Genomic DNA, 26942 nt, shown 5'->3' with positions numbered 1-26942 from the left:
TGGGGTGGCTTCAAGGACCAGCAGGTCTACCCTCCGAGGCTAACTCTCTGCTGGGCGCGTTCTTCCGTGGAATCCTCCGAATGCGCGTGGGGCCCCCCACAACCGGGCAGCGAACGGGGCCACGAACTTCGTTCCAAACGTCCGCCGGCCGCTTGGACACTGCACTCCCGAGTTCGAGCTCGGTGATCGGATGGCGGCGGGCTGACGGCAGAGGCTCTGCGGTCCCGGGACCCGGATTTCCCGGGAGCGAAGAGTGGGAAGCCCGGTGGCCGGGCGCTTCCTCTCCGTCCTCCAGACAGGCTCCAGACCGAGACTGGTGCCCAGCGCGGCTGAACCCAGGGGCAGGGGCGCCCCGGGGCCTCTCAGGGGCCCGGAAAGGCCCCGGAGGCGGGGCAAGCAGTAAGGCAGGCAGGGCCGCCCGAGGAGGTGCACGATGCCGCCCGCGACGGCGGCCCCCTCGGTCTCCCTCCGGGAGCTGGCCGACCTCGCCATCGGCACCCCGGAGGTGGGCGCCGTCAACTTCACGGCCCTGCACACGCTCCTTGTGGCCATGCTCAAGAGCCTCAACCTGCAGGATACGCGGATCGACTTCCAGTCTCCGATGCTCGACCAGAGTCGCTCCTTTGAGTCCGCGCGGGCGTCGACCAGCACGCCGCAGCTTCCGGGGCCCAAAGAAAGGCGAAGGAGCAGCGTGGCCAGGGCGCAGACGCTGGAGACCCAGGTGAAGGACCTGGGCGGCCAGGTCCAGGACCTCGGCCGGCAGCTCAAGACCATGGGGAGCCAGGTGCAGGCCATCGTGGCGCACGTGCAGCACTTCCCCACCCAGACTGGCGGGCTGGAAGACCGCGACTGGCTGGAAACGAAGGATTTGGCCATGCTGACGCAGGAGAAGGGGCAGACAGGGCCAACGAAAGGCAGGAGGGACAGCAAGCCGGTCTTCCAGGTGGGTGTGCGGGCGGTCTGCCCCCTCCGGGCCGCTCTCCAGCGCCCCGCCCCCAGGAAGCTGAGCTTCTGAGAGCGCTCCTGGGAGGAGTCCCGGAGGCCAGAGGGAGGCGTGGGAAGGCCGGATCCAGGCCGGGAGCCCCGCGGCTCGTTTTCTACCTCTTAGGGCCCCGAGCTGCTCCAGGACCTCATGGAAGACATGAAGATTTTGAAGGAAGTCCATCAAAAGAAGGAGCAGCCTGAGTTGCAGCCCGAGGTGAGGGTGGCGGGGGACCCCACCTTGGGGAGCTGAGTGACCCCCTTCCTGGGCAGCCTCCTTCCTCCCCTCTGCTTACCCGGGGCTCCCCTACCACTTGTCAGACACCCATGCGTCCTGAACAGACCCAGAGAGGGCCCAAGAACTTCTCAGAATGTTCTTTAAGTGACTTTCCTTTAAACTAGAATAAAGGAGCAAGGTGGTGGATGTTGAGGGATAAAGTTTGGTCCAAGAGAAGGGAGCTAGAACGAGAGGGTCATGGGTCACCACCTGCAGCCCCCCAGGCAACACCTCTCTCGTTTGGATCTTTGTTTCCTTGGAGGGAGAAGCCGGAAGCCCTGAGTGTAAGCATTTCCCAATGAACAGCAGAGCCCTGGTGCGGGTCAGTTCCAGGAGATACCAGGCCCGGCTCCTGTTTCAGGCCTGTATGAGGCTGAGTCTGGAATTAGAGCTGGAATAAGGAGGAGCAATTAGGAGGAAGCCCAGGGAGAGAAGAGAGACTTCTTCTCAGCCCAGGCTGAGAAGAGAGACTTGAGGGAGAAAAAAAGCTCAAAGGAGGAGGCCACTGAGACCCTAGAGGGGACTCACCACCAGGTCCACGTGCCCATTTCATCTCAGACCTCCAGCCAGACTCATTTTTGCTCTGGGAAGCTTTTCTTTTTAAAGTCGTGGTGGTTTTAGGTTTGTGGCTTCCCCAGGGGCTCAGCAGTAAAGAATCCCCCTGCAGTGCAGGAAGTCCAAGTTCGATCCCTGGGTCAGGAAGATCCCCTGGAGGAGGGCATGGCAGCCCACTCCAGTATTCTTGCCAGGAAAACCCCAGGGACACAGGACCCTGGCAGGCTACGGTCCACGGGGTCGCAAAGAGTCAGACACAAGCGACCAAGCACATTTTTAGGTTTGGGGTTTGTCTTTGGTCTTTAGACTAAAGGTTGTTTTACCTTTAGATTCGTAGATTCTGAAGTTTTGCCAAAGTTCTAAGGAGCCACTTGTTGTTTTCTAAGTTGTGTCCAACATTTTACAACGCCATGGACTGTAGTCCACCAGGCTCCTCTATCCAAGGAATTTCCCAGCCGAGAATACTGGAGTGGGTTGCCATTTCCTCTTCCAGGGAATCTTCCTGACCCCGGGATTGAACCCGCATCTCCTGCATTGGCAGGCGGATTCTTTACCACTGAGCCACCTGGGAAGCGCCAAGGAGCCACTTAAGTGGTAGCGATTTGCTTTGATCCTTCAGAGGCACTTTTCTCTTTAAACAGTGCAGACTTTCAGATACCCAATCATCTTTGCTTTTGAGAGGCGAGGTTAGTCTGATTCCAAAGTCCCACTAGTGGGTTGTATGAAATGCATCCTGGGACCAAAGAAAGGGTCCCATCCCCGCACCATTTTTGTCTGAGGCACGCAGCCCCCAGGTACCACCCACCATGCCTCATGTCCCTTCCTCTTGTTGCCTGGGAAGAGAATGGGGAGCCTGGCTTGGCAAGCTTCTCTGTACCTTGGGCTCCTCTAAGACCCAAGGACCTCCTTTCCTCTTCTGCCTTGTGTGTGTGAGTGTATGTGTAGGGGCCACTGGAGGGGCTGTTTTGATTCTGAATCTCTGAACTCTTCTTCCAGAAACTCCTTCAACGAATTGAAGAACTGGAGAGGATAATTAGAGAAAGGGGCGAATTCCTGGTAATATCAGCCAGTTCTGCGGGAAAGGGTGGTGAGAGAGGGGGGTTAGAGGTAGGATGGTTGCCCAGAGCCTGGCCCCTCTCCTGAGGCTCACCCAGATTCCCACCCCAGGGGTCTGCATGCCTTCATTCTAGGGTGATGTATGTCCCCTGCCTCTTGGGGTGCAGTCCCTGGCATGTGGGAACATTCTTTCCCCGCTCATTGGTCCATCCGGGGCCCACACGGGACACGAAACCAGCCGCCCAAGATGCACTGGTTTCTTGAAGGACAGCACTTCTCCTTGGGGCTTCGGAAAGACCCACCCCATCCTGTGCTGTTCTGTTCTGTTCCTAAAGCTTCCTGGGATTAAACTGGGGGTGTGTGTGCGGTCCTTCACTGTCAGGAATTGTTAAACCGGAAGCTGAGTGGGATGCCGTCTCCAGAAGAGGCCACCATGGTCACCTGGGAAGAGCTGGAGCAGGCGATTACTGACGGCTGGAAGGGCTCACAAGCGGTAAATGAGGCTGGGGGGTCCTGGGGGTGGGCCATGGTCTTGGAAGGGGCCCCTGAACCCCGCAGTGTTCTGTTATGTGGATGTTTATAATTTCCTTCATGAGTTTTCTATTAATGTTATGGAGTTTTAATGTTTTTCCCCAAGCTTATAAGGAACCCTGCTCTAATGTGACATTCACACAAGTGAAGGTATTCATAGGGTGAGTTCCTAGAAACAGAATACATGTTTATAGTTTGGCTAGCTTTGGCCAAAATTGCCTTTTGTTGCTGTGGTTCCGGTTTGGAATCCCACAAACAACGGAGGAGAGGACTTGTTTCTCAATACTTGATTTGGTTTTTTTGTTTTGTTTTTAAAAAATATTTATTTGCTGCATCGGATCCTGGTTGCGGCATGTGAGATATTTTTAGTTGCAGCACGTGGGATCTAGTTCCCGGACCAGGGATCAAATCCAGGCCCCCTGCATTGGGAGCATGGAGTTTCAGCCACTGAACCAGCAGGGAAGTCTCCGGAGCATAGTTTTGATTTGTTTTCCTAGCTTTTCAAAGTTCCTTTAGAGTCCGTCCTAAAATGCATGAATCCCTTCACTATTAGTGCCCAAAGGTGACCAACCAAGGAAATAAAACCCGTTCAGGGAGCCTTTTGCTGATGGGGACTTGTACACATGGGTGGCATCTGCCTCGAGGCAGTGCATAGGATAACCAAACCAAGCTTTCTTTGTCTGAACAAAGTGGGTGTTTTCAAATGACCCTCAAGGACAAAGATCAGGTGCCCTTTTGGTCTTGACATTCCTCTTCCCCTGACTTTGTATATCTGGATTCCTCCCAAAGGGTCACGCGGATGGACAGACAAGCAGGGGAAAGAGAGTGAGCCCTTTGGCGCCACCCAGTGGCCATCTGGGGTGCGCCAAATACCATCTGGGTACAAAGACACCCTTCTAGTCTCCTTGTTTCCTGAGCTCAGGGCCCTCTTCGAGGAAAGCAGCATCAGAGGGTTCAAAAAAGAGCCTGCAAACCAAGTGACCAGCCTATAAAAAGGTGGCCTCTGCTTTCACTGTCATTTCTTTTTAAGCCAAAGCTTTTTTGCATTTACCCACATATCACTATTCTGTGTTTCGAGTGAGCAGCACATTTTTCAGGGTGCTGGCAGAAGACACCTGCAAGACCTAAAAATAAGCCTCGACAGAAGCGCCTCTAGACTTTTTGCTTTTCCAGGAGTAAGAAAGTGTAAGGGTTCTGACAGTTGCTCAGAATCACGAACAGCCCCAGAAGCGGATGAGAATAAATATAAATATTAATTTTTGAGAAGCAAGAGTCAGTAATGACCATAATGAAAGCAGTGGAGAGTTTCACTCTCTCAAGCTGAGGAAATACAACATGCTTGAGCCTAATGTTTTGGCTAATGTTTTCTTCTTTTGCCTTGTTGGCCGTAACTCTAAGGTGATTGTGAGGTATACTGTCCGCCTGCATCATGAATAGACAGGCAGGATTGAAGCTTGGATGTGAGTACAGAGGGTGGGGGTGTGTGATGAGTACAGAGGAGTGGATTCCATGCTTGGAGACGCAGACATGAGGAAGGACACGGTTCATGAAGCAACTACAGTTCAAGGAGCTCAGAATTCACATGGAAGATGCTCATCCCAGGACTTGAGTATGAAAGGACACTGACCGCTTGTTCCCAAGGGTGTGTTCTGCTGACTGACAGGGCACATCTTTGCAGCTTTGTTCATATACCCAGCGGTGCTTTTTTTTTTTTTTTCTCTCCCACCTTTTTCTCTCCTTCCTCCTCCTCCTCATGGTACCTCTTCAAGCAATTCTTGTATCAGTTGCATCCCTAGAGGAGAGGTCTTGAAGAATCTTCTGTAAAACAGAGTTGACTACTTCCCATGGTTCATATTTTTAGAATTTTGTTTATCCTTGACTGCACTGGGTCTCTTGCTGTGTGTAGACTTCCTTTCGTTTCGATGAGTGACGGCTGTTCTCTACTTGCGTGGGCTTCTCACTGTGGTGGCTTCTCACGTGGCAGAGCCAGGCTCTAGAGTGCGGGCCCAGTAGCTGTGGCACATGAGCGTAGTTGTTCCACGGCATGTGGAATCTTGCTGGACCAGGGATCAAACCAGTGTTCCCTGCGTTGGCAGGCAGATTCTTTAGCACTGGACAACCAAGGAGTCCAGAAGCATGGAGTCTTAACCACGAGGCCACCAGGGAGGCCTCTTGGTCCCCTATGGATAACCTGTTTCATAAACAATGCCTCAGACTCTGTCTTTGTACATGTGTCTTGGCCTGTTCTTTTGTGAGAGTCAATACAGACAATTCTGAGTTTGTGCTTTACGTTTTAAACACATGGTTTACTTTCCCTACTGTGTACGCTTCTACTGCCAGCAATGGGTCAATGGTGAAGTAGACTTTATATTGTAAACTCAATAAATTACTCATGTCCTTTATTTGTAGACTCAATAAAAGCTGGAGTTGATCACGTGATTTAGCAGGTCCCCCCCCCCCTTTCTTTTAATTTATTTTTTGGCTGTGCTGAGTCTTCATTGCTACATGTGGCCTTTCTCTAGTTGCGGCAAGCAGGGAAGATTCTCTGGCTGCAGTGCGTGGATTTCTCATTGTGGTGCTTTCTCTTGTTGTGGTTCATGAGCTATCTATGCCCACAGGCTTCAGTAGTAGTGGTGTGCAGGTTTAGCTGCCTCACGACATGTGAATCTTCCCAGACCAGGGATCAAACCCGTGTCCCCTGCACAGGCATATGGATTCTTAACCACTGGACCACCAGGGAGCTCCCCCCTCCTGTCTTTTATGAGGAAAATTACATATAAGGATACCATTTACAAATGTACAGACTCAAAAATCTGGAGAACTGTCTTTCAAGGATGTCAAAGTCAGTCTTTGTGTCCAGTTTAGTTTTGTAAGGGTGCTTGTTTTTTCCCCCAAGGGCTCTAAATCATCTTCATCGGATACCCCAGACTTCCTACCCTCTGACTCTTATCATGAGTACTTTATCCTTAGAGTCACTGATTTCTTTCTTCCTCTTTCACCAGATCTCAGAGTCATCAACAGGACTTCAGCGGCGCAAAAGACAGGGTTCCATAACATCAAATGACCTCACTGCAAGTGGAGGCTCCACCACGCATCCAAGTGTTGACCAGGCTATAGACTCTGCTGGTTTTATCACAGACAAGACCTTTTCAGGAACCAGCGGCATAGGATACCCCTTTGATGGGCCTCCTGGCAGGGAACGAAGCAGAGTTTCCTCTGCTACTGGGTTTCCGGGTAGAGAACAACACTTAAGAGCCCGTGATGAAGCTGGCCTGGCCAGACCCCATCCACCATCTATGTCCCAGTTGAGGGCAGAGTCAGACCGCCGCCGATTTAGAGAGCAGCACAGCTTAGGTCATCTACGCAGAGATGAACGGGATGCACACCTTGGCCCAGTGTTTCAGGATGTGTCCTTGCCCAGAGATCGACACCCTCAGGTGTCCCCAGATCAGCACAGGGGAGTATTCACTAGCCCAGGCCACCTCTATGCAAGGCCCGATCAATATGGACTTGGATCATTTGACTCAGATCAGCTTGAATTGCTGTATCCCAGCACTTATGTGCCTGGCATGGTACCCTTCAGTGTGGATCAGGTTGGAGTGATGCTGCCTGGGATGGATGAGCAGGAATTGGTACTAGCTGGCATGGCTCAGAGTGTTGCAGTGCCACCATTGGTACCTGGCAGAGATCAGCAAGGGTCAGAACAGCCTAGTACAGATCAGCCTGGTATGGTTCCACTTAGCACATATCAGCTTCCTGGAATGGATGAGAGTGGTATAGGACCACTTGGCACATATCAGTCTGGACTGGTACCTCTTGGTGTAGATCAGCATGGATTTGTAATATATCCCATGGATCAGCAAGTTTTTGTACAGCCCAGTTTGGGAACATCTGGCTTCATACAACCTGGCACAGAGCAGCATGAGATGATCCAGCCCGGCGCAGGTCAGGCTGGTGTGGTCCAGCCCGGCGCGGGTCAGTCTGGTGTGGTGCAGCCCGGCGCGGGTCAGGCTGGTGTGGTCCAGCCCGGCGCGGGTCAGCCTGGTGTGGTCCAGCCCGGCGCGGGTCAGGCTGGTGTGGTCCAGCCCGGCGCGGGTCAGGCTGGTGTGGTCCAGACCGGCGCGGGTCAGGCTGGTGTGGTCCAGCCCGGCGCGGGTCAGCCTGGTGTGGTGCAGCCCGGCGCGGGTCAGGCTGGTGTGGTCCAGCCCGGCGCGGGTCAGGCTGGTGTGGTCCAGCCCGGCGCGGGTCAGCCTGGTGTGGTCCAGCCCGGCGCGGGTCAGCCTGGTGTGGTGCAGCCCGGCGCGGGTCAGGCTGGTGTGGTCCAGCCCGGCGCGGGTCAGCCTGGTGTGGTGCAGCCCGGCGCGGGTCAGGCTGGTGTGGTCCAGCCCGGCGCGGGTCAGGCTGGTGTGGTGCAGCCCGGCGCGGGTCAGGCTGGTGTGGTCCAGCCCGGCGCGGGTCAGCCTGGTGTGGTCCAGCCCGGCGCGGGTCAGCCTGGTGTGGTCCAGCCCGGCGCGGGTCAGGCTGGTGTGGTGCAGCCCGGCGCGGGTCAGGCTGGTGTGGTGCAGCCCGGCGCGGGTCAGGCTGGTGTGGTCCAGCCCGGCGCGGGTCAGGCTGGTGTGGTGCAGCCCGGCGCGGGTCAGGCTGGTGTGGTCCAGCCCGGCGCGGGTCAGCCTGGTGTGGTGCAGCCCGGCGCGGGTCAGGCTGGTGTGGTCCAGCCCGGCACGGGTCAGCCTGGTGTGGTCCAGCCCGGCGCGGGTCAGCCTGGTGTGGTCCAGCCCGGCGCGGGTCAGCCTGGTATAATGCAGCCTAGAATGTATCCACGAGGTTTGGTGCAACCTGGGATGTATCCACGAGGTTTGGTGCAACCTGAAATGTATCCACGAGGTTTGGTCCAACCTGGTATAGGTCACCCTGGTTTCATGCAGCCTAGAATGTATCCACGAGGTTTGGTACAACCTGGAATGTATCAGCGAGGTTTAGTGCAACCTGAAATGTATCCACGAGGTTTGGTGCAACCTGGAATGTATCAGCGAGGTTTAGTGCCACCTAGAATGTATCAGCGAGGTTTGGTGCAGCCTGGTACAGGTCAGCCTGGTATGGTGCAACCTGATATAGGTCAGCCTGATTTGGTGCAGCCTGGCGCAGGCCAAGCTGGTGTGATCCAAGCCGGTGCAGGCCAAGCTGGTGTGATCGAACCTGGTGCAGGCCAAGCTGGTGTGATCGAACCTGGTGCAGGCCAAGCTGGTGTGATCCAGCCCGGTGCAGGCCAGGCTGGTGTGATCCAGCCCGGTGCAGGCCAGGCTGGTGTGATCCAGCCCGGTGCAGGTCAGGTTGGTGTGATCCAGCCTGGTGCAGGCCAGGTTGGTGTGATCCAGCCTGATGCAGGTCAGCCTGGTGTGGCGCAGCCTGATGCAGGTCAGCCTGGTGTGGCGCAGCCTGGTGCAGGTCAGGCTGGTGTGATCCAGCCTGGTGCAGGCCAGGTTGGTGTGATCCAGCCTGGTGCAGGCCAGGCTGGTGTGGTGCCGCCTGGTGCAGGCCAGCCTGGGTTGGTGCAACCTCAAGTGGATCAGTATGGTTTAGTACAGCCTGATAGAGGTCGACATGGCTTTTTCCAACCTAATATACCTATGCCTGGCTTGGTCCCACCTGGGGCATATCCTCCTGGTCTGGTCCAGATTGGTGCCTATCCACGTGGCTTTGTGCAGCCTGGTGCCGATCAGCAGGGTTTGGTTCAGCCTGTAATAGATCCGCGTTGGGGGAGGCAGCCTGGCACAGGTCGAAGCATAATACCGCCAGGCACAGAGCTTCTCGGGTTTCCAACACACCGTGCCGATTCTCGAAGTTTGACATCACCACGCCCATACCAGCAAGGTGTGGCACCTCCTGGCAGGGATCAGTATGGTCGGGTGTCATCACTCCTAGCCAGTCAAGGTCTGACGCCATCAGGTATAGACCGAGAAGTTTTGTTACGAGAAATGTATCGACAAGGTTTGCTGCAGCGTGGCCCAACACCATTAGGCACAGCTGTAGGATCTGCACCCCAGGATCAACAGCATTTGGAAACACCTGAACCAGAGCAGCGTGACCAGGCTGTTCCCGACTCTATCGCAGACTCCCAGGGCCTAATTTATGGTGGCCCAGGGTATCAAGGTGTAGATCAGCAAGTCCAGGTAGGTGTGGGTCCAAAAGAACTATATAACTTACGCCAACCTGGAGTTTCTGTTCAGACTTCCCCAAGCCAAGAGGCCCTCTTTCCCAGGAGCACACACTCCCTTGACTATCTGAACCGAGGCTCATCCGAAAGGAGTGATACTCAGAGTGAGAGACGTGAATCACTGGATAAATTGACTCCTAGCTTCCCCATAGCAGTGGAAACATTTCGTATGATGGGAGAGATTATCGCCCTCTACACGGAGCTTAAGGAGAACATAAAGGACCTGGATGAGGAACAGGCTGGCCAAACAGACTTGGAGAAGATCCAGTATCTGCTGGCACTGATGGGTGGGTGCTACATGCACAGAGGAGAGGCCACTGTCCTCCTCCTCAGCTGATTTCATCCTTTTCTCCTCCTGCGCCTCTGCCTGAGACCACAAAAAGGGCATTTCCATTCTCAGCTATTCTGGGTTCTCCCATAGCCTTCAAGCGTCCAAGTTGTTGGTGTTTAGTTGCTAACTTATGTCTGACTCTTTGCAGTCCCACGGACCGTAGCCCACCAGGTTCCTCTGTCCATGGGATTTCCCAGGCAAGAATACTAGAGTGGGGACTTCCCTGGTGGTCCAGCGGTTAAGAATCCACCTTCCAGTGCAGGGGGACACGGGTTTGATCCCTGGTCAGGGAACTAGATCCCACATGCTGCAGGGCAACTAAGCCCGCACACCAAAACTAGAGAGAAGCCCTTGAGGCACACGACAAAGACCCTGAGTGCTACAACTAAGACCTGATGCAGCCAAATAAATAAATATTGAAAGAAAGAAAGAAAAAGAATATTGGAGTGGGCTGCCATTTCCTCTTCCAGGGGCTTTTCTGATGGAGGGATCAAACACACATCTCCTGCTTAGCAGGTGGATTCTTTACCGTTGAGCCGCCTGGGAAGCCCTCAGGGTCCAAGGGATGAGATTAAACCAGTAGGAGTGAAGGAGCCTCAAGAGAGGAGGGAGGCAGTTTCCTGTGCCTCCGCTGGACTCTCTGGAAAGCAACCAGGAAGATGCTGAGCAAGATGACTGTGTTGGGTTGGACGGGGAGAGAGAATGTTGAAAATTTAAACTTAACCTTTGCACATTCACAGCTCTAGCCCCAGAGAATTAAAATTTGAGTGGCAATTGTGAGTTAAGCGGGTAATATCCTTTAGGAAATTAAGCATTAGGCGGACTTTTAAGGCTAAGGATTTTGTTGTCCTTGTTTAGTTGCTAAGTCATGTCCAACTCTTATGTAATCCCATGGACTGTAGCCCACCAGGCTCCTCTGTCCATGGAATTCTCCAGACAAGAATACTAGAGTGAGTCCATTTCCTCCTCCAGGGGATCTTCCTGACCCAGGGATCGAACCCATGTCTCCTGGATTGTAGGTGGATTCTTTACCACTGAGCCACCAGGGGAACCCTAAAAAGACACTCCTTTCTTCCCATCCCCTCTCCCCACCCCCCACCCCCCAGCCCCCAGGAAAAGCCAGATAAATGATCCACGTTGTTCTTCATTGTGAGGCTGGGATTGGGAGCCCCTTAGAAATCTGATTTTTCTGACTCTAAGATCTGTGCTCTCCATAGTGAAGAAGTCCATACCCCCTGACCTGCAGGAACAGCTGAAGACCTTGAAGGCCTTGACCAAAGAAATTCGACAAGAAAAAGCAAAAGTAAGTAAGGGAGGGTCCACCTGCGGTGCCTTCCAGTGCCGCCAATCCCACTTTCCATTTGCCTTTTCATGGACCGCACAGTCCTTTCACCTCCGTTACTGTCACATGATCTTTACCGACCCCTCCGGTGGGAAATACACCCCAGGTTTCAGCGTGTTTCTTTCCTAGATCTAAAACCTGTCACTCAAAGCTATTAGGATTCCACTGAGCCAGCAAGGTGGCCTGGGCTCCTTTCATTACATGTGGTTGTTTCCAGGAATACCCACCGTCCCTGGAGCAGCCTTGGCGTTTGTGGGGCTGTCCGGCACCGGCAGTCACGGCCAGGGGCTGTTAGGTCCTCAGTCCTTCTCTCTGTCTCTTTTTAAAGTTTTTATTTTGATGTGGATGATATTTAAAGTCGTTATTGAATTTGTTACAATATTGCTTCTGTTTTTTTATGTGTTGGTTTTCTGGCCCTGAGGCATGTGGGAATCTCAGCTCCCCTACCGGGGACTGAACCCACTTGCATCGGAAGGTGCAGTCCGAATCACTGGAGCACCAGGGAAGTCCCCAGTCATTCTCTTAATGCCAGCTCTCTAATCCACGGGCTTCTCTGGTAGCTCAGGTGGCGAAGAGTCCAGCCGTGATGCAGGAGACCCTGGTTCAATTCCTGGACTGGGAAGACCCCCTAGGAGGGCATGGCAACCTACTCCAGTATTCTTGCTTCCATAGACAGAGGAGCCTGGCGGGCTACAGTCCATGGGGTGGCAAAGAGTCGGACACAACTGAGCGACTAAGCAACAGCACCTTCATCCACGGGGTAGACGGACTGAATGTCAGGAAGGGACCTCAGACTTTGCTAGAGGATTGGATTAGGATTAGGGGGTGGGGTGACTTGCCTGGAGGTCCAGTGGTTAGGACTCTGTGCTTTCCCTGCCAGCAGCCTGGGTTTGATCCCTGGTTGGGAAACTAAGATCCCACAAGCCTCATGGTATGGGGAAAAAAAAAAAAAAAGAATGGATTAGGGAATGGGGGAGGAGCTTGCTGGGCCTGCAGAGGTACATTCAGAAAGCAGAGATCTCAAGCCTGCCTAACACTCCTCTTCCACTGGATTTGTAGATGGAGAAGATGAGCAAGATCCTGGAGGGTCATGGGGAGAAAGAAATAGGAAAGGAGGAGAAAGGTAGCCCGCTGAACCTGCAGCTGGGTATCCTCAGGTAAAATCCCCCGGCCGAGTGCGGCTTGTGTCCTGGGATCACGTGTTCTCAGCCAGGGAGGCGGTAGAAGCCTCTGGTCCCCTCATTCCTGAACTGACTGCTCTCTTTGACCCAGATCATGTCTGCTCTTCAGGTTCAGGTTGCCTGTGGGAGTTTCCCAGGTTCTTAAAACAGTTCAGCACCAGGGCTTGGAAGAGCACTCCTCTCCCTGGACCAAAAACTCCCGAGATTCTGTCCACAGTTGGAGGCTTCAAAGCATCTGCTGGAGCCACTCAGACCAGCCTCTGTGCAGGGTCAGACCTCACCCCCTTGAAGCGTCTCAGCCGGGCACACTGGGCACCCACCTCCACGGCAGGCAGGGCCTTGGACGCTCTAGCCAGGGCCCGGAGAGGGGATATGAAAGAGCGCCGGTCTGCATCCTCCATCCCTGATGGCCGGGGCTCGGCCATGGCGGGCCCAGGCCCCTGGGCGGGCAGTGGGGCTGGACCATCTCTTGCGCACACAGAGTCACCATGGCCGACATCGAGAAGGAGCTGGGCGAGCTGAGGGAGAGGCAGGAGAAGGGCAAGGTCAGCATGGAACAGTCAGTCTGCGAAGCCTCCATTTACCTGCAGGATCAGGTGAGGCCCTTCAGCCACAGGGACGATCTGGCTCGCTCTCAGAGCTGGCTGAGCGCGGTGGGATCTTAAACACTCATCCGATATACATTTTGCAAGTATTTTCTCCCATTCTGGGGAGTGTCTTTTCACTCTCCTGGGAGTGTCTGCCTTTACATCGTGAGTGTTGGGTCACCCCAGAATGTTCCCAGTGAGGACTGTCTGGACTCAGACCAGCTCTCTGAGTGCCCACAGAAGGATCAGAGGGGCAAAGTCACGGGCCCAGGGGGTTCACGACAGGAACCCCTTTATGCTAGAGGCCCCATTTGGGACCCACTCCAAGTTTGCCAGGATGGCGGTGTGCACCATTTCACAACCCAGGACTGACTGTCTTGGGTAGGATGGCAGTAGATGGTGTGTTTGAGAGTCACGTGTTATCCCAAGGCTCAGGCCTAAGCTTAGTTAGCCACCTCTGGGGCTCCCCGGGGCCACACCTGGAGGGCACCCACCCGCCGCTGGGCAGGCCCAGCTCCCGACTCTTCAGAAGAGCATCGACTCTTCTGGTGGCAAGAATCATGCTGAGCTCAGGCCAGCAGGAGCCTGGTTGAAAATACATATATGTCGAAGAAATTGGGAAGGGCAAACTTCCAGGCCAAGGGGCCAGTCTGGCCCAGGCCACTCCCTGTCTGTCTTTGTGTGTCTTTTTTGAAACAGATTGATTTATTTCTTTATTGGCTTAGCTGGGTCTTCTTGGCTGTGTGCAAGGGCTTTCTCAAGTTGCATCGAGCAGGGGCTACTCTTGAATGCAGCGCGAGGGCTTCTCCCTACGGTGCCTTCTCTTGTCACAGAGCATGGGCTCAAGGTGCGCGGGCTTCGGTAGTCGGCTCTAGAACACCGGCTCAGTCCCATGGAGCACCAGGTTAGCTGCTCCTCGGCATGCGGGCTCTTGCCGGACCAGGGATCGAACCAGTGTCCCTTGCTTTGCAAGGCAGACTCTTGACCACTGGACCGCCAGGGAGGCCCTCTGCGTCTTTTGTATCTGTCTTTGCCTCCGCGTCCCTTTCTTTATCCATCTTTCTCAAACACCGCTGTATGTCTCTTCCTTTCTCTATTCTGTCGGCTTTCTTTTTTTCTAATTTTTTTCATTTATTTTATAATTGGAGGATAATTGCTTTACAATGTGGTGTTGACTTCTGCTGTGCAACAACACAAATCAGTCATAATTATATATATATATATATCCCCTCCCTCTTGAGCCTCGCTCCCCGCTCCCACTCCACACCTCTGGGTCATCCCGGAACGCTAGGCTGGGTTCCCTGTGTCAGTGGCTTTCTTCTCTCTCACACATGGTCCAAAAGGGCTGCCCCAGGCCTCGCAATGTCACATGCTTCCAAGAAGGGGGGCCCTAGGTTGGCTCAGCCCCTCCCCTTGAGGCAGGCAACACGTCACAGATCTTTGGCCCGTCTGGTGTCTACCCAGGACCAGTCCTTTATGGGGACATACTGGGACCCTGGGATCCAGAAGAGAGCAGGAGGGCCAGTGGAAGGAGTCTGTTCCCACCCAGGCCGTGAGAGACCCCGGCAGTGGTGGCACTGGTCACATTCTCTCTCTCTTTTTTAATTGAAGTATAGTTGATCTACAATATTACATCAGTTTCAAATGCACAACATAGTGATTCAGTATTTTTGCAAATTGTACTCCACTGAGGGCTTCCCAGGTGGCTCAGTGGTAGAGAACCTGCCTGCCAAGCTGGAGACACGGGTTCGATCCCTGGGACAGGAAGGTCTCCTGGATAAGGAAATGGCAATCCTAAATGACTAAACAGCAACATACTCCATTGAAAGTTATTATAAAAGAATGGCTCTCTTTCCCTGTGCTACACAATACAGCTTTGCTGCTTATTTATACATAGCAGTTTGTACCTTTTAATTCCCTCCCCCTATCTTGTCCCTCCCCGGGCTATCCCCCAGCTGTAACCACTAGTTTCTTCTCTAGATCTGTGAGTTTGCTTCTGTTTCGTTACATTCACTAGTTTATTTTTTAGATTCTACATATAAGTGACAACACACAACATTTGTCTTTCTGACTAATTTCACTGAGGATAATACTCTAGGTCCATCCATGAAAGTGAAGTGAAACTAGAGTTAGCTGCTCACTCGTGTTTGACTCTCTGCAACCCCATGGACTCTAGGCCTGCAGGCTCCTCTGTCCATGGAATTCTCCAAACAAGAATACTGGCGTGGTTAGCCATTCTTTTCTCTAGAGGTCCATCCATGTTGTTTGGCAAATGGCAGAATTTCAGTTTTTGTGACTGACAGTATTCCACTTTAATATATAAACCACATCTTCTTAATCTGTTGATGGAAACTTAGGTGCTCCCATATCTTGGCTATTGTAACTAGTGCTGCTGAGACATTGTGGTGCATGTATCTTTTTGAATTCGTGTTTTCATTTTCTTCAGATACATAACCAGGAGTGGAATTGCTGGATTATATGCTAATTCTATTTTTAGTGTTTTTAAAAATCTCTGTACTGTTTTCCATGGTGACTGCACCAATTGACGTTCCCAGTAGACTTTTTGATGCTAGCCATCCTGAGAGGTGTGCAGTGATATCTTATTGTGGTTTTGACTTGCATTTCTCTAATAAGTAGCGATGTTGAGCATCTTTTCATGTCCCTGCTGGCCATCCGTATATCTTCTTTGGAAAAAATGTCTATTTAGGTCTTCTCAGTTCAGTCACTCAGTCGTGTCCGACTCTTTGCAACCCCATGGACTGCAGCACACCAGGCTTCCCTATCCATCACCAACTCCTGGAGCTTGCTCAAACTCCAGGATGCCACCCAACCATCTCATCCTCTGTCATCCCCTTCTCCTCCTGCCTTCAATCTTTCCCAGCATCAGGGTCTCCTCAAATGAGTCAGCTCTTCACATCAAGTGGCCAAAGTATTAGAGTTTCAGCTTCAACATCAGTCCTTCCAATGAACATTCAGGACTGATCTCCTTTAGGATGGACTGGTTGAATCTCCTTGCAGTCCAAGGGACTCTCAAGAGTCTTCTCCAACACCACAGTTCAAAAGCATCAATTCTTCAGTGCTCAGCTTTGTTTATAGTCTAACTCTCACATCCACACATGACCACTGGAAAAACCATAGTTTTGACTAGATGGACCTTTGTTGGCAAAGTAATGTCTCTGCTTTTTAATGTGCTGTCTAGGTTGGTCATAACTATTCTTCCAAGGAGTAAGCATCTTTTCATTTCATGGTTGCAGTCATCAGCTGCAGTGATTTTGGAGCCCAAGAAAATAAAGTCTGTCACTGTTTCCATTGTTTCCCCATCTATTTGCCATGAAGTGATGGGACCAGATGCCATGATCTTAGTTTTTTGAGTGTTGAGTTTTAAGCCAGCTTTTTCACTCTCCTCTTTCAATTTCATCAAGAGGTTCTTTAGTTCTTCTTCACTTTCTGCCATAAGGATGGGATCCATCCATTTTTAAATCGGGTTGTTTTTGAATGCTGAGTTGTATGAGCTGTTTATATATTTTGGATATTAACCCCTTTTCAGTCAGATCATTTGGAAATATTTTCTTCCATTCCATAGGTTGTCTTTTTGTTGGTGATTTCCTTTGCCGTGCAAAAGCTTTTCAGTTTAATTAGGCCTCATTTGTTTATTTTTGCTTTTATTTCCTTTGACTTAGGGGGCAGATAGAAAAATATTGCTACAATTTCTTTTATTTTTTATAATTTATTTATTTATTTTTGGTTGCGCTGGGTCTTCGTTGCTGCTCACGGGCTTCCTCTAGTTGCGGTGAGCAGAGGCCACGCTTCGTGGCAGGGCTCAGTGGCACGGCTTCTCACTGCAGTGGCTTCTCTTGTTGCAGGGCACATGCTCTAGGCACATGGGCTTCAGGGTTGCCGCCCACGGGCTCAGAAGTTGTGGCAGGTGGGGCAGTTGCTCTATGGCATCTGGGATCTTCCTGGACCAGGGATCGAACCTGTGTCCCTTGCACTGGCAGGCAGATTCTTCCAACAGACCTCCTGGGAAGTCCTATTGCTACAATGTATGTCAAAAAATGTCCTGCCTGTTTTCTTCTAGGAGTTTGATGGTCTTGGTTTTACATGTAGGTCTTTAATCCATTTTGAGTTGACTTTTTTTGTAGGTGGCATTAGAAAATCACGTTCTCGTATTGTTATTTACATACTAAATGGGGAGAGAGCATGTGTGAGTCCCCCGCTCCCCTGCCCAGGGCCCGAAGCAGGGCCTGTGTGTCGCCAGGGTCCTCAGAGTGTTTGTGGGCTGACTGACGGACATCAGCATTCTGGGATTTAGCTAGAGGAGATATGTTCTCACATTGCAGCAATGGGCTGGCTGGAGAAAGGTCCAGAAGCCTCCTTCCTGCAAGGACTTAATCAGCACCTGCCCTCCCCTCCCTGGCATCACGGTTCAGTTTAATGGACAGACATCGAGCACTTCCCATGAGCTGCATCCCCTGCAAGGCACCGAGGCTCCAGCAACTGCCTGGATCAGAGCAGGTCAGGGCAGAAAGGCTGGTGGTGACCGTGTGGTGACTTGCTCACTGCCCTGCACCCGCGCTTTCTCCCACACCCAGTTAGACAAGCTCAGGTCGATCATTGAGAACATGCTGGCCTCGTCCTCCACGCTGCTGTCCATGAGCTTGAACATGACCCCGCACAAGACCCTGACCACCCTGGCCCCCAGCCAGATCGACCCCGCGGCCACCTGCCCAGCCTGCAGCCTGGACCTGAGCCACCAGGTCAGCATGCTGGTGCAGCGCTACGAGCAGCTCCAGAACATGGTCAACAACCTGGCTGCCTCCCGGCCCTCCAGGAAGGCCAAACTGCAGAGCCAGGTGACGTGCCTGCCTCCCTCCTGTGTGGCTGCAAACAACCAACCTGCCAGAAGCCGCTTGGGGAGTCCCCACCCAGGGGAGGGATGTTGGGTCACTTTTGCATGATGGAGCCCTTTAGCAACTGCCCGAAAGTGCCTGGTCTTTCTGTAGGGTCACAGCAAGGAAAGCCATCAAGCTGGCCCTGGGCACAGGGGACTGTGGGGCAGAGCTGGGTCCACAGGTGGGGATGGGGACAGCATAGCTGGTGGACGGGTGGAGCAGAGCCATTCTCGTGCCTCGGGGACGCTGACACAGCTTTAGGGTTTGTGGGCTCCCCCGCCCCCTCCTTCACACTGGTCTGGTCCGTTTCTCTCTTCCCCTATAAAGGGCAGGCCTGCTGGGGGTGGGGAGGGCAGGGAGGACAAGTCCCTGAGGCCTGTCTCTTGGACTCCAGAATTCACATTTAGCTCAGGGCAGGAGGGGAGACTGTAGACCACACCCCAACTCTCAGGGGCCCCGGGGCAGCTCACCACCTCTACCGATCACCTGCGCCAGTGGACCGGGTCCCTGGAGGCTAGTCCATGGGGAGGTGGTGGGTTATGATGGCAACCCAGGAGACCTAGAGCAGGGTCTGGTATCAGCCTGTCTGCTGGGTGATGTTCTAAGGGCTCCGCTGTTTGGGGGCGGCAGTACCCCAAGTTGGGGTGGGGAGGCCGCCCCAGGGAGCCTGCCTTTGTCTTGGGCAGGATGAAGAGCTGCTGGGCCACGTCCAGAGTGCCATTCTGCAGGTTCAGGGCGACTGCGAGAAGCTCAACATCACTACCAGCAACCTCATCGAAGACCACCGGCAGAAGCAGAAGGACATTGACGTGAGGGCCGGCGGGGGGCGGGACTGGGGCACGACCTGGTTCCCTGCTTCTCATTCTCTGCTCCCTCGGCCTCCCAGGTGTTGTACCAGGGTCTGGAGAAGCTGGAGAGGGAGAAGGCCAACAGGGAACACCTGGAGATGGAAATTGATGTGGTAAGGCCAGGCCGAAGAAAAGCCACCCAGGGAGGTCCCATTGCTCCCACTCTTGAAAAGGCAGAGAGAGGAGGGGAGCCCAAGGTGGGATGTGGGCTCAGCATCAGAGTTGAGCTACGTGGAGTGGGGCCCCACCGTGACTCTCTCCCATCTTGGTGGGGGTGCATCTCGTCCCCCTGTCTCTGGGCAGAAAGCCGACAAGAGTGCCCTGGCAGCAAAAGTGAGCCGCGTTCAGTTTGACGCCACCACGGAGCAGCTGAACCACATGATGCAGGAGCTGGTGGCCAAGATGACGGGGCAGGAGCAGGACTGGCAGAAGATGCTGGACAAGCTCCTGGTGGAGATGGACAACAAGGTGACCGGGGCAGCGCCACCTCCGCCGGGCACTGCAGACCCCCACCTGCTTTCTCAGAGCTCACCTGGTGCCCGCCCCCCGCTTCCTCCCCCAAGCTGGACCGCCTGGAGCTGGACCCAGTGAAGCAGTCACTGGAGGATCGGTGGAAATCCTTGCGACAGCAGCTCAAAGAGCGCTCTCCACTCTACCAGGCGGACGAGGCAGCTGTCATGCGGAGGTGAGGCCCGGCAGGGGCGAGGGTGGGCTGGCTGGAGGGTCCCCACGTGTGTTTGGAGGGACTGGCGGATCCTGTCTGGGACTGTCCAGCAGTAGGAAGGGACAGAACTTGAAAAGCTTTTGTAGCTCAGGCTGATTCATATTATAGCGGAGAGAGGGAGGGGAGGGAGGCGTAAGGCTCTCTGGTCACAAGTGGGAGGGGGTCCACAGCCCCCACAGCTCAGCACCCAGGGTGACAGGCCCCAGGCCACCAGAGGCAGAGCCTAGGGGGGTGGGCGGTGAGTCCTGGCCCAGGGTGGGATGGGGGGTGCCTGGCTCATGGCAGCTTGAGTCCCAGCATTCCCATTCCTGGCCACCAGAGGGCCCCCAAAGCTTACGCAGGGCACTCACCCCTGGGGGCCCTTGAGAGCCCTGCCGGTTTTGGGTTAGGGGATGTGCTAGACGTGTGTACAGAAGTGGGCATCTCTAGTACTGGGGCCCAGACCTGCCTCCGGTGTCCCCCTGGGCACTGAGCATCCAGCCTACCAGCCAAACCCTCCTGAGTTCTCCATCCCTCCCGTTGGGAACTTCTGGGCAGGGTCCTCACCCTCTGCGTGTGTCCCATCCCTCACAGGCAGCTCTTGGCACACTTCCACTGCCTCTCATGTGACCGTCCCCTGGAGACACCTGTGACTGGACAGTGAGTGCCCCCAGTGGGTGGCCGTGACGGGGGGCGTCGTCTGTACTCCCTCCCTGCCTCCAGCTCTCCTTTCTCGGGCCCGCTCTATGCCCTGGGGCTGCTCTTACCCCTCGGCCTTCAATCCCCGGGGTGGGAAGGCTCCTCGGGCAGGTGGAGCGTGAGGTGTGGGTGATGGTTTGGATGCTGGGGTTTCTCACTCCGACCCTCCCTTCCCTGCCCTGCCCAGAGTCATCCCCGTGACTCCCGTGGGCCCCTGCCTGCCCGGGCACCGCTCCGTCCGCCCCTACACGGTCTTTGAACTGGAGCAGGTTCGGCAGCAGAGCCGCAAGTACGGGCAGTGCCGCGGGGTCCTGTAGGGCTTTGCAGGGGGTCTGGAGGGCGAGAGTGGGGGCTGGGGCGGGGTGATGCTAGGGCACTTTTTGAAGCAGCTCCCAGCTCTTCCCGGGGCAGAAGCATCAGCTCCGAGGTGCAGACCTAGTAACCACCTGCCTTTGCGCCCCTGTTGGGCGTCCTGGTGGGACGTTGCCTCTGAGACTCCCCCCATCCCCCGTCTTTTCCCTGCTCACACTGGGCCTGGGAGGAAGTCAGGGGGCAGCTCCATGTGTGTGAGATGAGTGGTGGGGAGTGTGTTTCATGCCCTCGGGGGCTCCTGCCCTCCTCCCCACAGCCTTTCCACCTCCTGAGGCCGGGGGTTCAGTGGAAAGGCTGGTTTTCAAAGCTGCTCTTGGAGTCCACAGAGGCCAGGGGTGTGGGGGCAGGGCTAGGGGGCCTGATGGATTGGGCTGCTCTCCCCTCTGGCTCTTCTGCATGCTCTCGGCTCAGGAAACCCTCCCCGGCAAGTCCGGCCCTGGTCCCTGGGGTTTGGTGCAGGGGGCTCCCACCCCACAGGGCCCTGCTTCCTGGGGATGGTGCCAGCGCACGGCTCACCCCTCCGCTGGGCCCACACCCCACAGCCTGAAGCTGGGCAGCAGTGGCTTCCCGCGGGGGGACCTGGGGCCGGTAGAGCGGAGCGTGGGGCGCCTGCGTACCATGCACTCCAAGATGCTCCTGGACATCGAGAAGGTGCAGATCCACTTCGGGGGCTCCGTCAAGGCCAGCAGCCAGATGATCCACGAGCTGCTGCAGGCGCAGTGCCTCAGCTCCCCCTGCTACCGACGGTGGGCAGCCCGGCCAGGCCCGAGAGCCTGGCAGAGTGTGAGTGTGTGTGTGTGTGTGTGTGTATGTGTGCCGGGCCCGAGAGCCTGGCAGAGTGTGAGAGTGTGTGTGTGTGTGTGTGTGTGTATGTGTGCCGGGCCCGAGAGCCTGGCAGAGTGTGAGAGTGTGTGTGTGTGTGTGTGTGTGTGTGTGTGTGTGTGTGTGTGTGTCGGGCCCGAGAGTCTGGCAGAGTGTGAGAGTGTGTGTGTGTGTGTGTGTGTGTGTGTGTGTGTGGAGTGGGGCCTCCATGTAGGAGACAGTATGTGATTGTGTATGTCTTTGAGAATGTAAACATGCATATAAGTGTGTATGAAAATGTGGGCGTGATTATATTGTGTGAACGTTTATGTGTGTGTTTTTGAAAGAATGCAAGAGAATGTGTACGTGTGAATGTGTGTGAACATATGTACGAATGTGTTTGAGAATCTGTGTGAACACATGTATGTGAACGTGTACGTGAGTGTGTGAATGCGTGTGAACAAGTGTGAGACAGCATTGTTAAATGTATACTATATGAGCAGATGAATGTGTGTGTATGTGTGAATGTGTGTATGAATGTGGGAACGCGTATGTGTGCGTTCTGAGTGAGAGTGTGTGTGTCTGCGAACGTATGTGTGAATGTGTGTGTGAGGATCTGTGAATACACGTGTGTGAATGTGTGCATGTGAGAGAGGGAGTGTGTGTGTGTGTGTGTCCCTCAGGAGGCCACCCTGCTCGCTCGCCCCCCGCCCTGTCCTGGCTCAAGCTGTAGCCCCGGGAGCCCCCTGTCGGCACCACCCCCCCCCCCCGCAGCCCCCCACCGCCACCGAGGCGTGTCCCAGGACACACCCGCTCCCTGTGACTCGCCGTCTCCACCGCAGGCTGCCAGACTTGGCTGATTACAGCTACTCCTCGGCGCCCCGGCCCTGCGGGGGCAGCCACACCCTCACCTACCCCTACCGGCGCATCCGCCTGCAGCACCTTTCCCAGGGCCTGTACCCCACCGAGGAGGTCCAGATCGCCATGAAGGTGGGGACATTCCTGGGAGCCTCCAGGGAGGGCCCCCCAGGGGCCCCCAGACTCCCAGGTCCCTCCGGAAAAGCCGCCAGCAGTCCCCTGCCCGGCCCTTGGCCTCGGGGGCAGTTTCTTAATCAGACCCAGTCAGAGCCTCAGGTTCTTTCCCTTTCCTGGGAAGAAGACAGCCATCCCGGCCACCCGGCCACCCGGCCCTGTCCCCTTCACCCTGTCCCTCGGCCCCTTTGAGGGCTCTGAGCACCGTTTGGCTCAGAGAGAGGACAGGAAGGAAGCTCAGGCAGCAGGTGGCCATGGGTACCCACCCCTCTCCACAGCACGACGAGGTGGACATCTTGGGCCTGGACGGACATATTTACAAGGGCCGGATGGAAACACGGCTGCCAGACCTCCTGAACAAAGACAGTGAGTGTCCAGGTGACCCAGACGCCCTCAGGCTCCTTGCTTGGGTCCCGCAGGGCCTGTCCAGCTCCTGGAGGCCCCAGCACTTCTTGGGGCCACCCGACCCCCACTGCCTTCCTCCTCCACCTCCCTGACTCCAAACGCCCCCAGGTCAGTGTTTGCGGAAAGGGGACAGCTATCTAGTCTTAGCCAATTAGCAGGAATGTCGTGGCCGCATCTTTTCTGGCCAGCCTTCATCCGCAGGCTGTCACCCCCGTTTTCCCACCTAAGCCTCTGTTAGCATCACCCGTTCTTCAAAACTCTTCCTGAGCCCCCTCCCCCTTTGTGAATCTCTCGTGTTCTGGAATGTCCCCTTCCAGTTGGCCATCCTGGATGTGCTTTGTCACTTCTCTCTGGGTCTGACAGGCGTGTATGCATCTTTCAAGTCACTTCCCCTTCCAAACTGTAGACCCAGGGTCAGAACTCAGCCAGCACCTGGCATGGGGCTGCTGTCTGTAGGTAGATATCAGAGTGAGTGGATAGACAGATGGCCAGACAGACGTAGAGGGGGATGAAGTGCTTGCTGTTGCTCAGTCGCTAAGTTATGTCTGACTCTTTGCGACCCCAGGGACTGCTGCACGCCAGGCTCCCCTGTCCTCCACTATCTCATGGAGCTGGCTCAGATTCATGTCCACTGAGTTGGTGATGCTATCCAACCACCTGATCCTCTGCCACCCTCTTCTCCTTCTGCCTTCAATCCTTCCCAGCATCAGGGTCTTTTCCAGTGAACGAAGTGCTTGCTTATAAAGGGCATTTCCACGAATTCAGACTGAGAAGGGCGCCCGCTGAGGCAGGCAGAGACCAGCAGCCCGCCGCCCTCTCCCCATCCCCACGGCACCCTCAGAGCTCCCAGCCGGTGTCAGAGCTGACCCTCCCCACTCCGTCTCCCATCAGATGCGGGGATGAAGCACAAGACCAAGCAGTCCCGGCCCCACGGGCATCGGCAGCAGTCCCTCAGCGACGGCGGCCAGCTGCCCTCGCGGCCTCAGAGTGCCCAGACGCTGGCTGCCAACGACTCAGGTAGCCCCTCCCTGGACGGAGGGTCCTTCTGGGTGGCACTGCCCGCCGACCCTCCTCCTTGCCCCGCCAGGCCCCTCTGCTGCCCGCGGCTGGTATATACCCTTATTCCCCTGGAGAGAAGAGGGGCCCGGGAGCCAAGGGATGGGATGCGAGGGAGGAGAGAGAGAACCCTTCCCTCCCAGACGCCTACTTTGTGCCAGGTCTGTGGGCAGATACTCTCACTGCCCCCATCTCACAGAAGAGGAAACAGGTGCGGGCTTGCGGCCCGAGCTCTGCCTCCAGGCCCACGTCCTTCCCCGCTGCTCACATGTACCGAGTCTCCTGGGCCTGGGAGGTCCCCAGAGTCCGTGCTCTCCCCAGAGGGGCCAAATCTGGCCTGAAAGCCAGAGGGCTAAGCCTTCCCCCGGGGTTTGGCTACCCGTGGAGGCCAGAGAGGGACGCTGGCCTGGAGCCGGGGGGCTAGACCACTTCCAGGTGACTCTGAGCACGTCTCCCCCTCCTCCTGGCCAGTTTCCTCATCTGTCAATAAAAGGGTGCTGGATTCTGGCTGCTAAGTTAGGAGCCGCTCCCCTCCCCCGCCCCCAGCAGAGTCTAAGAAAGCTGCGGAGTTTCTTCTCATGAAACCTTATGTACCCACAATGCTTTGCAGCTACTTGCTGGAGGCCCAGGGAGCCCCACCGCCCAGGTCTAGAGCCCCAGCCCAAGGTCCTCTGCACCAAGCCTTCCAGTTCCAGCCCCCAGTGCCTGCAGGAGGCAGAAACCAGTGCAGTGGTGGGATGTGCAGCCTCGCCTCTGCCAAGGGTTCCTCACTGCGGAAGAGCTTTACACGTGTGAATCAATAATTTTAATCCTCACGTGTTAAATGATAGGGACCACTGCTGGTCCCACCTACAGCTGACAAAGCCAAGGCACAGAGACGTTAAAGTACATGCGCAGAGCCGGAGCTCAAAGCCAAGTCGTCTGGCCCTGGAGCCAGCACTGGTGACGAAGGCAAATAGCCTGGGGTGGAGGATTCAGCAGTGGACAGACAGCATCGGCCTGTGGCTCTGGCTCCAAGGACTGTTCTTAGGGGAACTTAGCTTTCTTCTACCTGACACGCCAGTGTCCACTCCAAAGGCACATTACAGAAGCCGGGGCGGGGGGATGTCTTAAAGAGAAATTCCTGCCCTGATTTAAGTCAGTGTGGCCCTAACAGTCCCTGTATTAATAGAGGGAATGTTAACAAAGAGGCAGGCTCTTGGCCCCTGACTTATTTTTAACTCAGAGTATAAAGGAGTGTGGCTTAGGGGCTCGTAGGAGAGCGTGACCCTCCAGCATGATGTCCTGGCTCAGCCTGGTTAGGGGGGCTTTGGGCAAGCCAGGGTGGGCCGCCGGTGGGCGTGGGAGTCAGCCTGAGCCATCTGGGGCCCCTCCTGTCCCGCAGCTCCTTCCCGTCATCGCAAAGACAGACCTGTCTCCACCGAGGGCCGCCTCTCCCAGCCGAACCCAGCCCACCTGCCCGGCGAGACGGCAAACCTCCCAGGGGGGCTGGACGTGCACAGGGATGTGCCCCCTGGGGAGGGGCTCGAGGAGCCCACCCGGGGGCCACGGTCCACCTCTGCTCACTGAGGGCTATAAATAAACGCTCAGGAGAAAGCTCTCGGCCATGAGGCTCCTCGGTTCTGGTTCAGGTGTGACAGTGGACTTCTTGCAGCCCGACGGACGCGGCTCCCCCAAACAGGGCCAGCTGTTCTCTCTGAGGGCACCAGGGCTTCAAGAGGGCTGAGTATGGCACCCAGGGCGAGGAGGTGGCAGCACAGGCCCGACTCCAGGCCCTGGGGACTGGCAGGCCTGCAGGGGGCCCCTCTCCTGACCGTGGCTGGACCCGGTGCTAAGGCCTTCTCTGGCACAGGCACCGCCTTCCCTCTGGGTAAGTGCCCAAGGCAATCTGGAGGGCTGAGATGCTTCATGTCCATGCTCAGGCTGTACCCTGGGGCGAAGGTTTAAGGGCGGCAGGCTCCTGGCAAGGTTCCTGGTTGCCATCCCCTCCGGCTTGCAAAACGAGGGGCTTACCCAGGGGGTGCTAGTGGTAAAGAATCTGCCTGCCAATGCAGGCGATGCGAGAGACGCGGGTTTGATCCCCAAGTTCGGAAGGTCCCCTGGAGAAGGAAATGGCACCCCACTCCAGTATTCTTGCCTGGAGAATCCCATGGACCGAGGAGCCTGGCGGGCTACGGTCCATGGGGTCACCCTTGAATGGCTGCCACAGACACAAGAGGGGCTGCTGGGGCGAGGCCATGTCCCTGCTGCCCTCCCTCCCCAGGGAGAGAGAGAACCGTGTCTGACGGCCCTCGTCCTGCTCCAGGTCACCCTGAACAGAGGAGGGGCTCACTGCTGTCCACCCAAGTCAACTGTAAGGGACAAGCCCTTGTCCCCAGAGCCCCAGGACAAGGTAATAATAGTTGCCTCCCACCCAGATAGTCATGGAAGCAGTTCTCTGCCTTCAGATCTATTCTCATCAGCCCCCTCCTCAAAGGTGGGTTTCCCTCCCCCACCCCCAGGCCCCTCTGTCAGTGAGAGGCCTGCTTTAGGGGCGTGAGGGGAGGGGTGACATAGAGAAAGGGCGCGGCAGGAAATAGCCCAGAAAAGGGTTTCTCCCTTGTCCCCCTGTGGGCACCGGAGGGTGGGGCTCGCTGGGGGTGTCATGGGTGGAGCAGGCACTCCCTATGGGAAGAGGCACCCCCCATCTGCTGAGATCTGATTCATCATAGAAGCCCGGAGCCCCAGCAGGCACCCGGCACCCTTTGCTCTGCGAGCAGGAGGCAGGCCCGGCCCAGGCCCTCCTCTGCTGTGTCCTGGCCTGGAATCCAAACTCACCAGCTTGGCGGGGAGGAGGGAGGAGCAGCCAGCCCCCCCTATCCCCGACGCCCCTGCAAGGACAAGGAGGCCCCCCACTCCGCCTCCCCGCACCTGGGCCGCCTGCCCGCCCTCAGCCAGCACTGGCCGCCCACGTGCCCGCGAGGGGCTTCCCCTTCCAGCCTGGGAAAGCACAGGTGGGCAGAGTGAAGGGTGCGGGTGGGAGGAGTCCCACGGATCTCCGACCAGGAAACAAAACTGAAAGGACAAACCCAGCCTCGAG

General features: G+C 55.7%; 1 protein-coding gene across 1 annotated transcript; it reads left to right on the top strand.

The window, feature by feature from the left end:
- Nucleotides 1-433: 433 nt before the first annotated feature.
- Nucleotides 434-25432, top strand: QRICH2 (glutamine rich 2). Its single transcript, XM_065909901.1, has 22 exons — nucleotides 434-943; nucleotides 1109-1198; nucleotides 2810-2869; nucleotides 3252-3362; nucleotides 6403-8134; nucleotides 8345-8760; nucleotides 8941-9901; nucleotides 11163-11248; nucleotides 12347-12444; nucleotides 12950-13064; nucleotides 17648-17908; nucleotides 18634-18756; nucleotides 18834-18908; nucleotides 19099-19263; nucleotides 19359-19480; nucleotides 20093-20158; nucleotides 20385-20486; nucleotides 21112-21315; nucleotides 22213-22360; nucleotides 22681-22768; nucleotides 23699-23824; nucleotides 25248-25432. The coding sequence occupies exons 1-22, from the start codon at nucleotides 434-436 to the stop codon at nucleotides 25430-25432; spliced, it is 5844 nt and encodes a 1947-aa protein (XP_065765973.1).
- The last annotated feature ends 1510 nt before the right edge of the window (nucleotides 25433-26942 follow it).

The sequence above is a fragment of the Muntiacus reevesi genome, chromosome 18 (assembly GCF_963930625.1).
Source record: "Muntiacus reevesi chromosome 18, mMunRee1.1, whole genome shotgun sequence".
Taxonomy (NCBI): domain Eukaryota; kingdom Metazoa; phylum Chordata; class Mammalia; order Artiodactyla; family Cervidae; genus Muntiacus; species Muntiacus reevesi.
This window is presented reverse-complemented; position numbering and strand designations above follow the sequence as displayed.

Coding starts and splice junctions, on each gene's coding strand:
- QRICH2 (XM_065909901.1), top strand. CDS start 434: ATGCCGCCCGCGACGGCGGCCCCCTCGGTCTCCCTCCGGGAGCTGGCC. Junction 3,363..6,402: donor GCTGGAAGGGCTCACAAGCG/GTAAATGAGGCT, acceptor CTCTTTCACCAG/ATCTCAGAGTCATCAACAGG. Junction 8,761..8,940: donor TCCAGCCTGGTGCAGGCCAG/GTTGGTGTGATC, acceptor GGTGCAGGCCAG/CCTGGGTTGGTGCAACCTCA.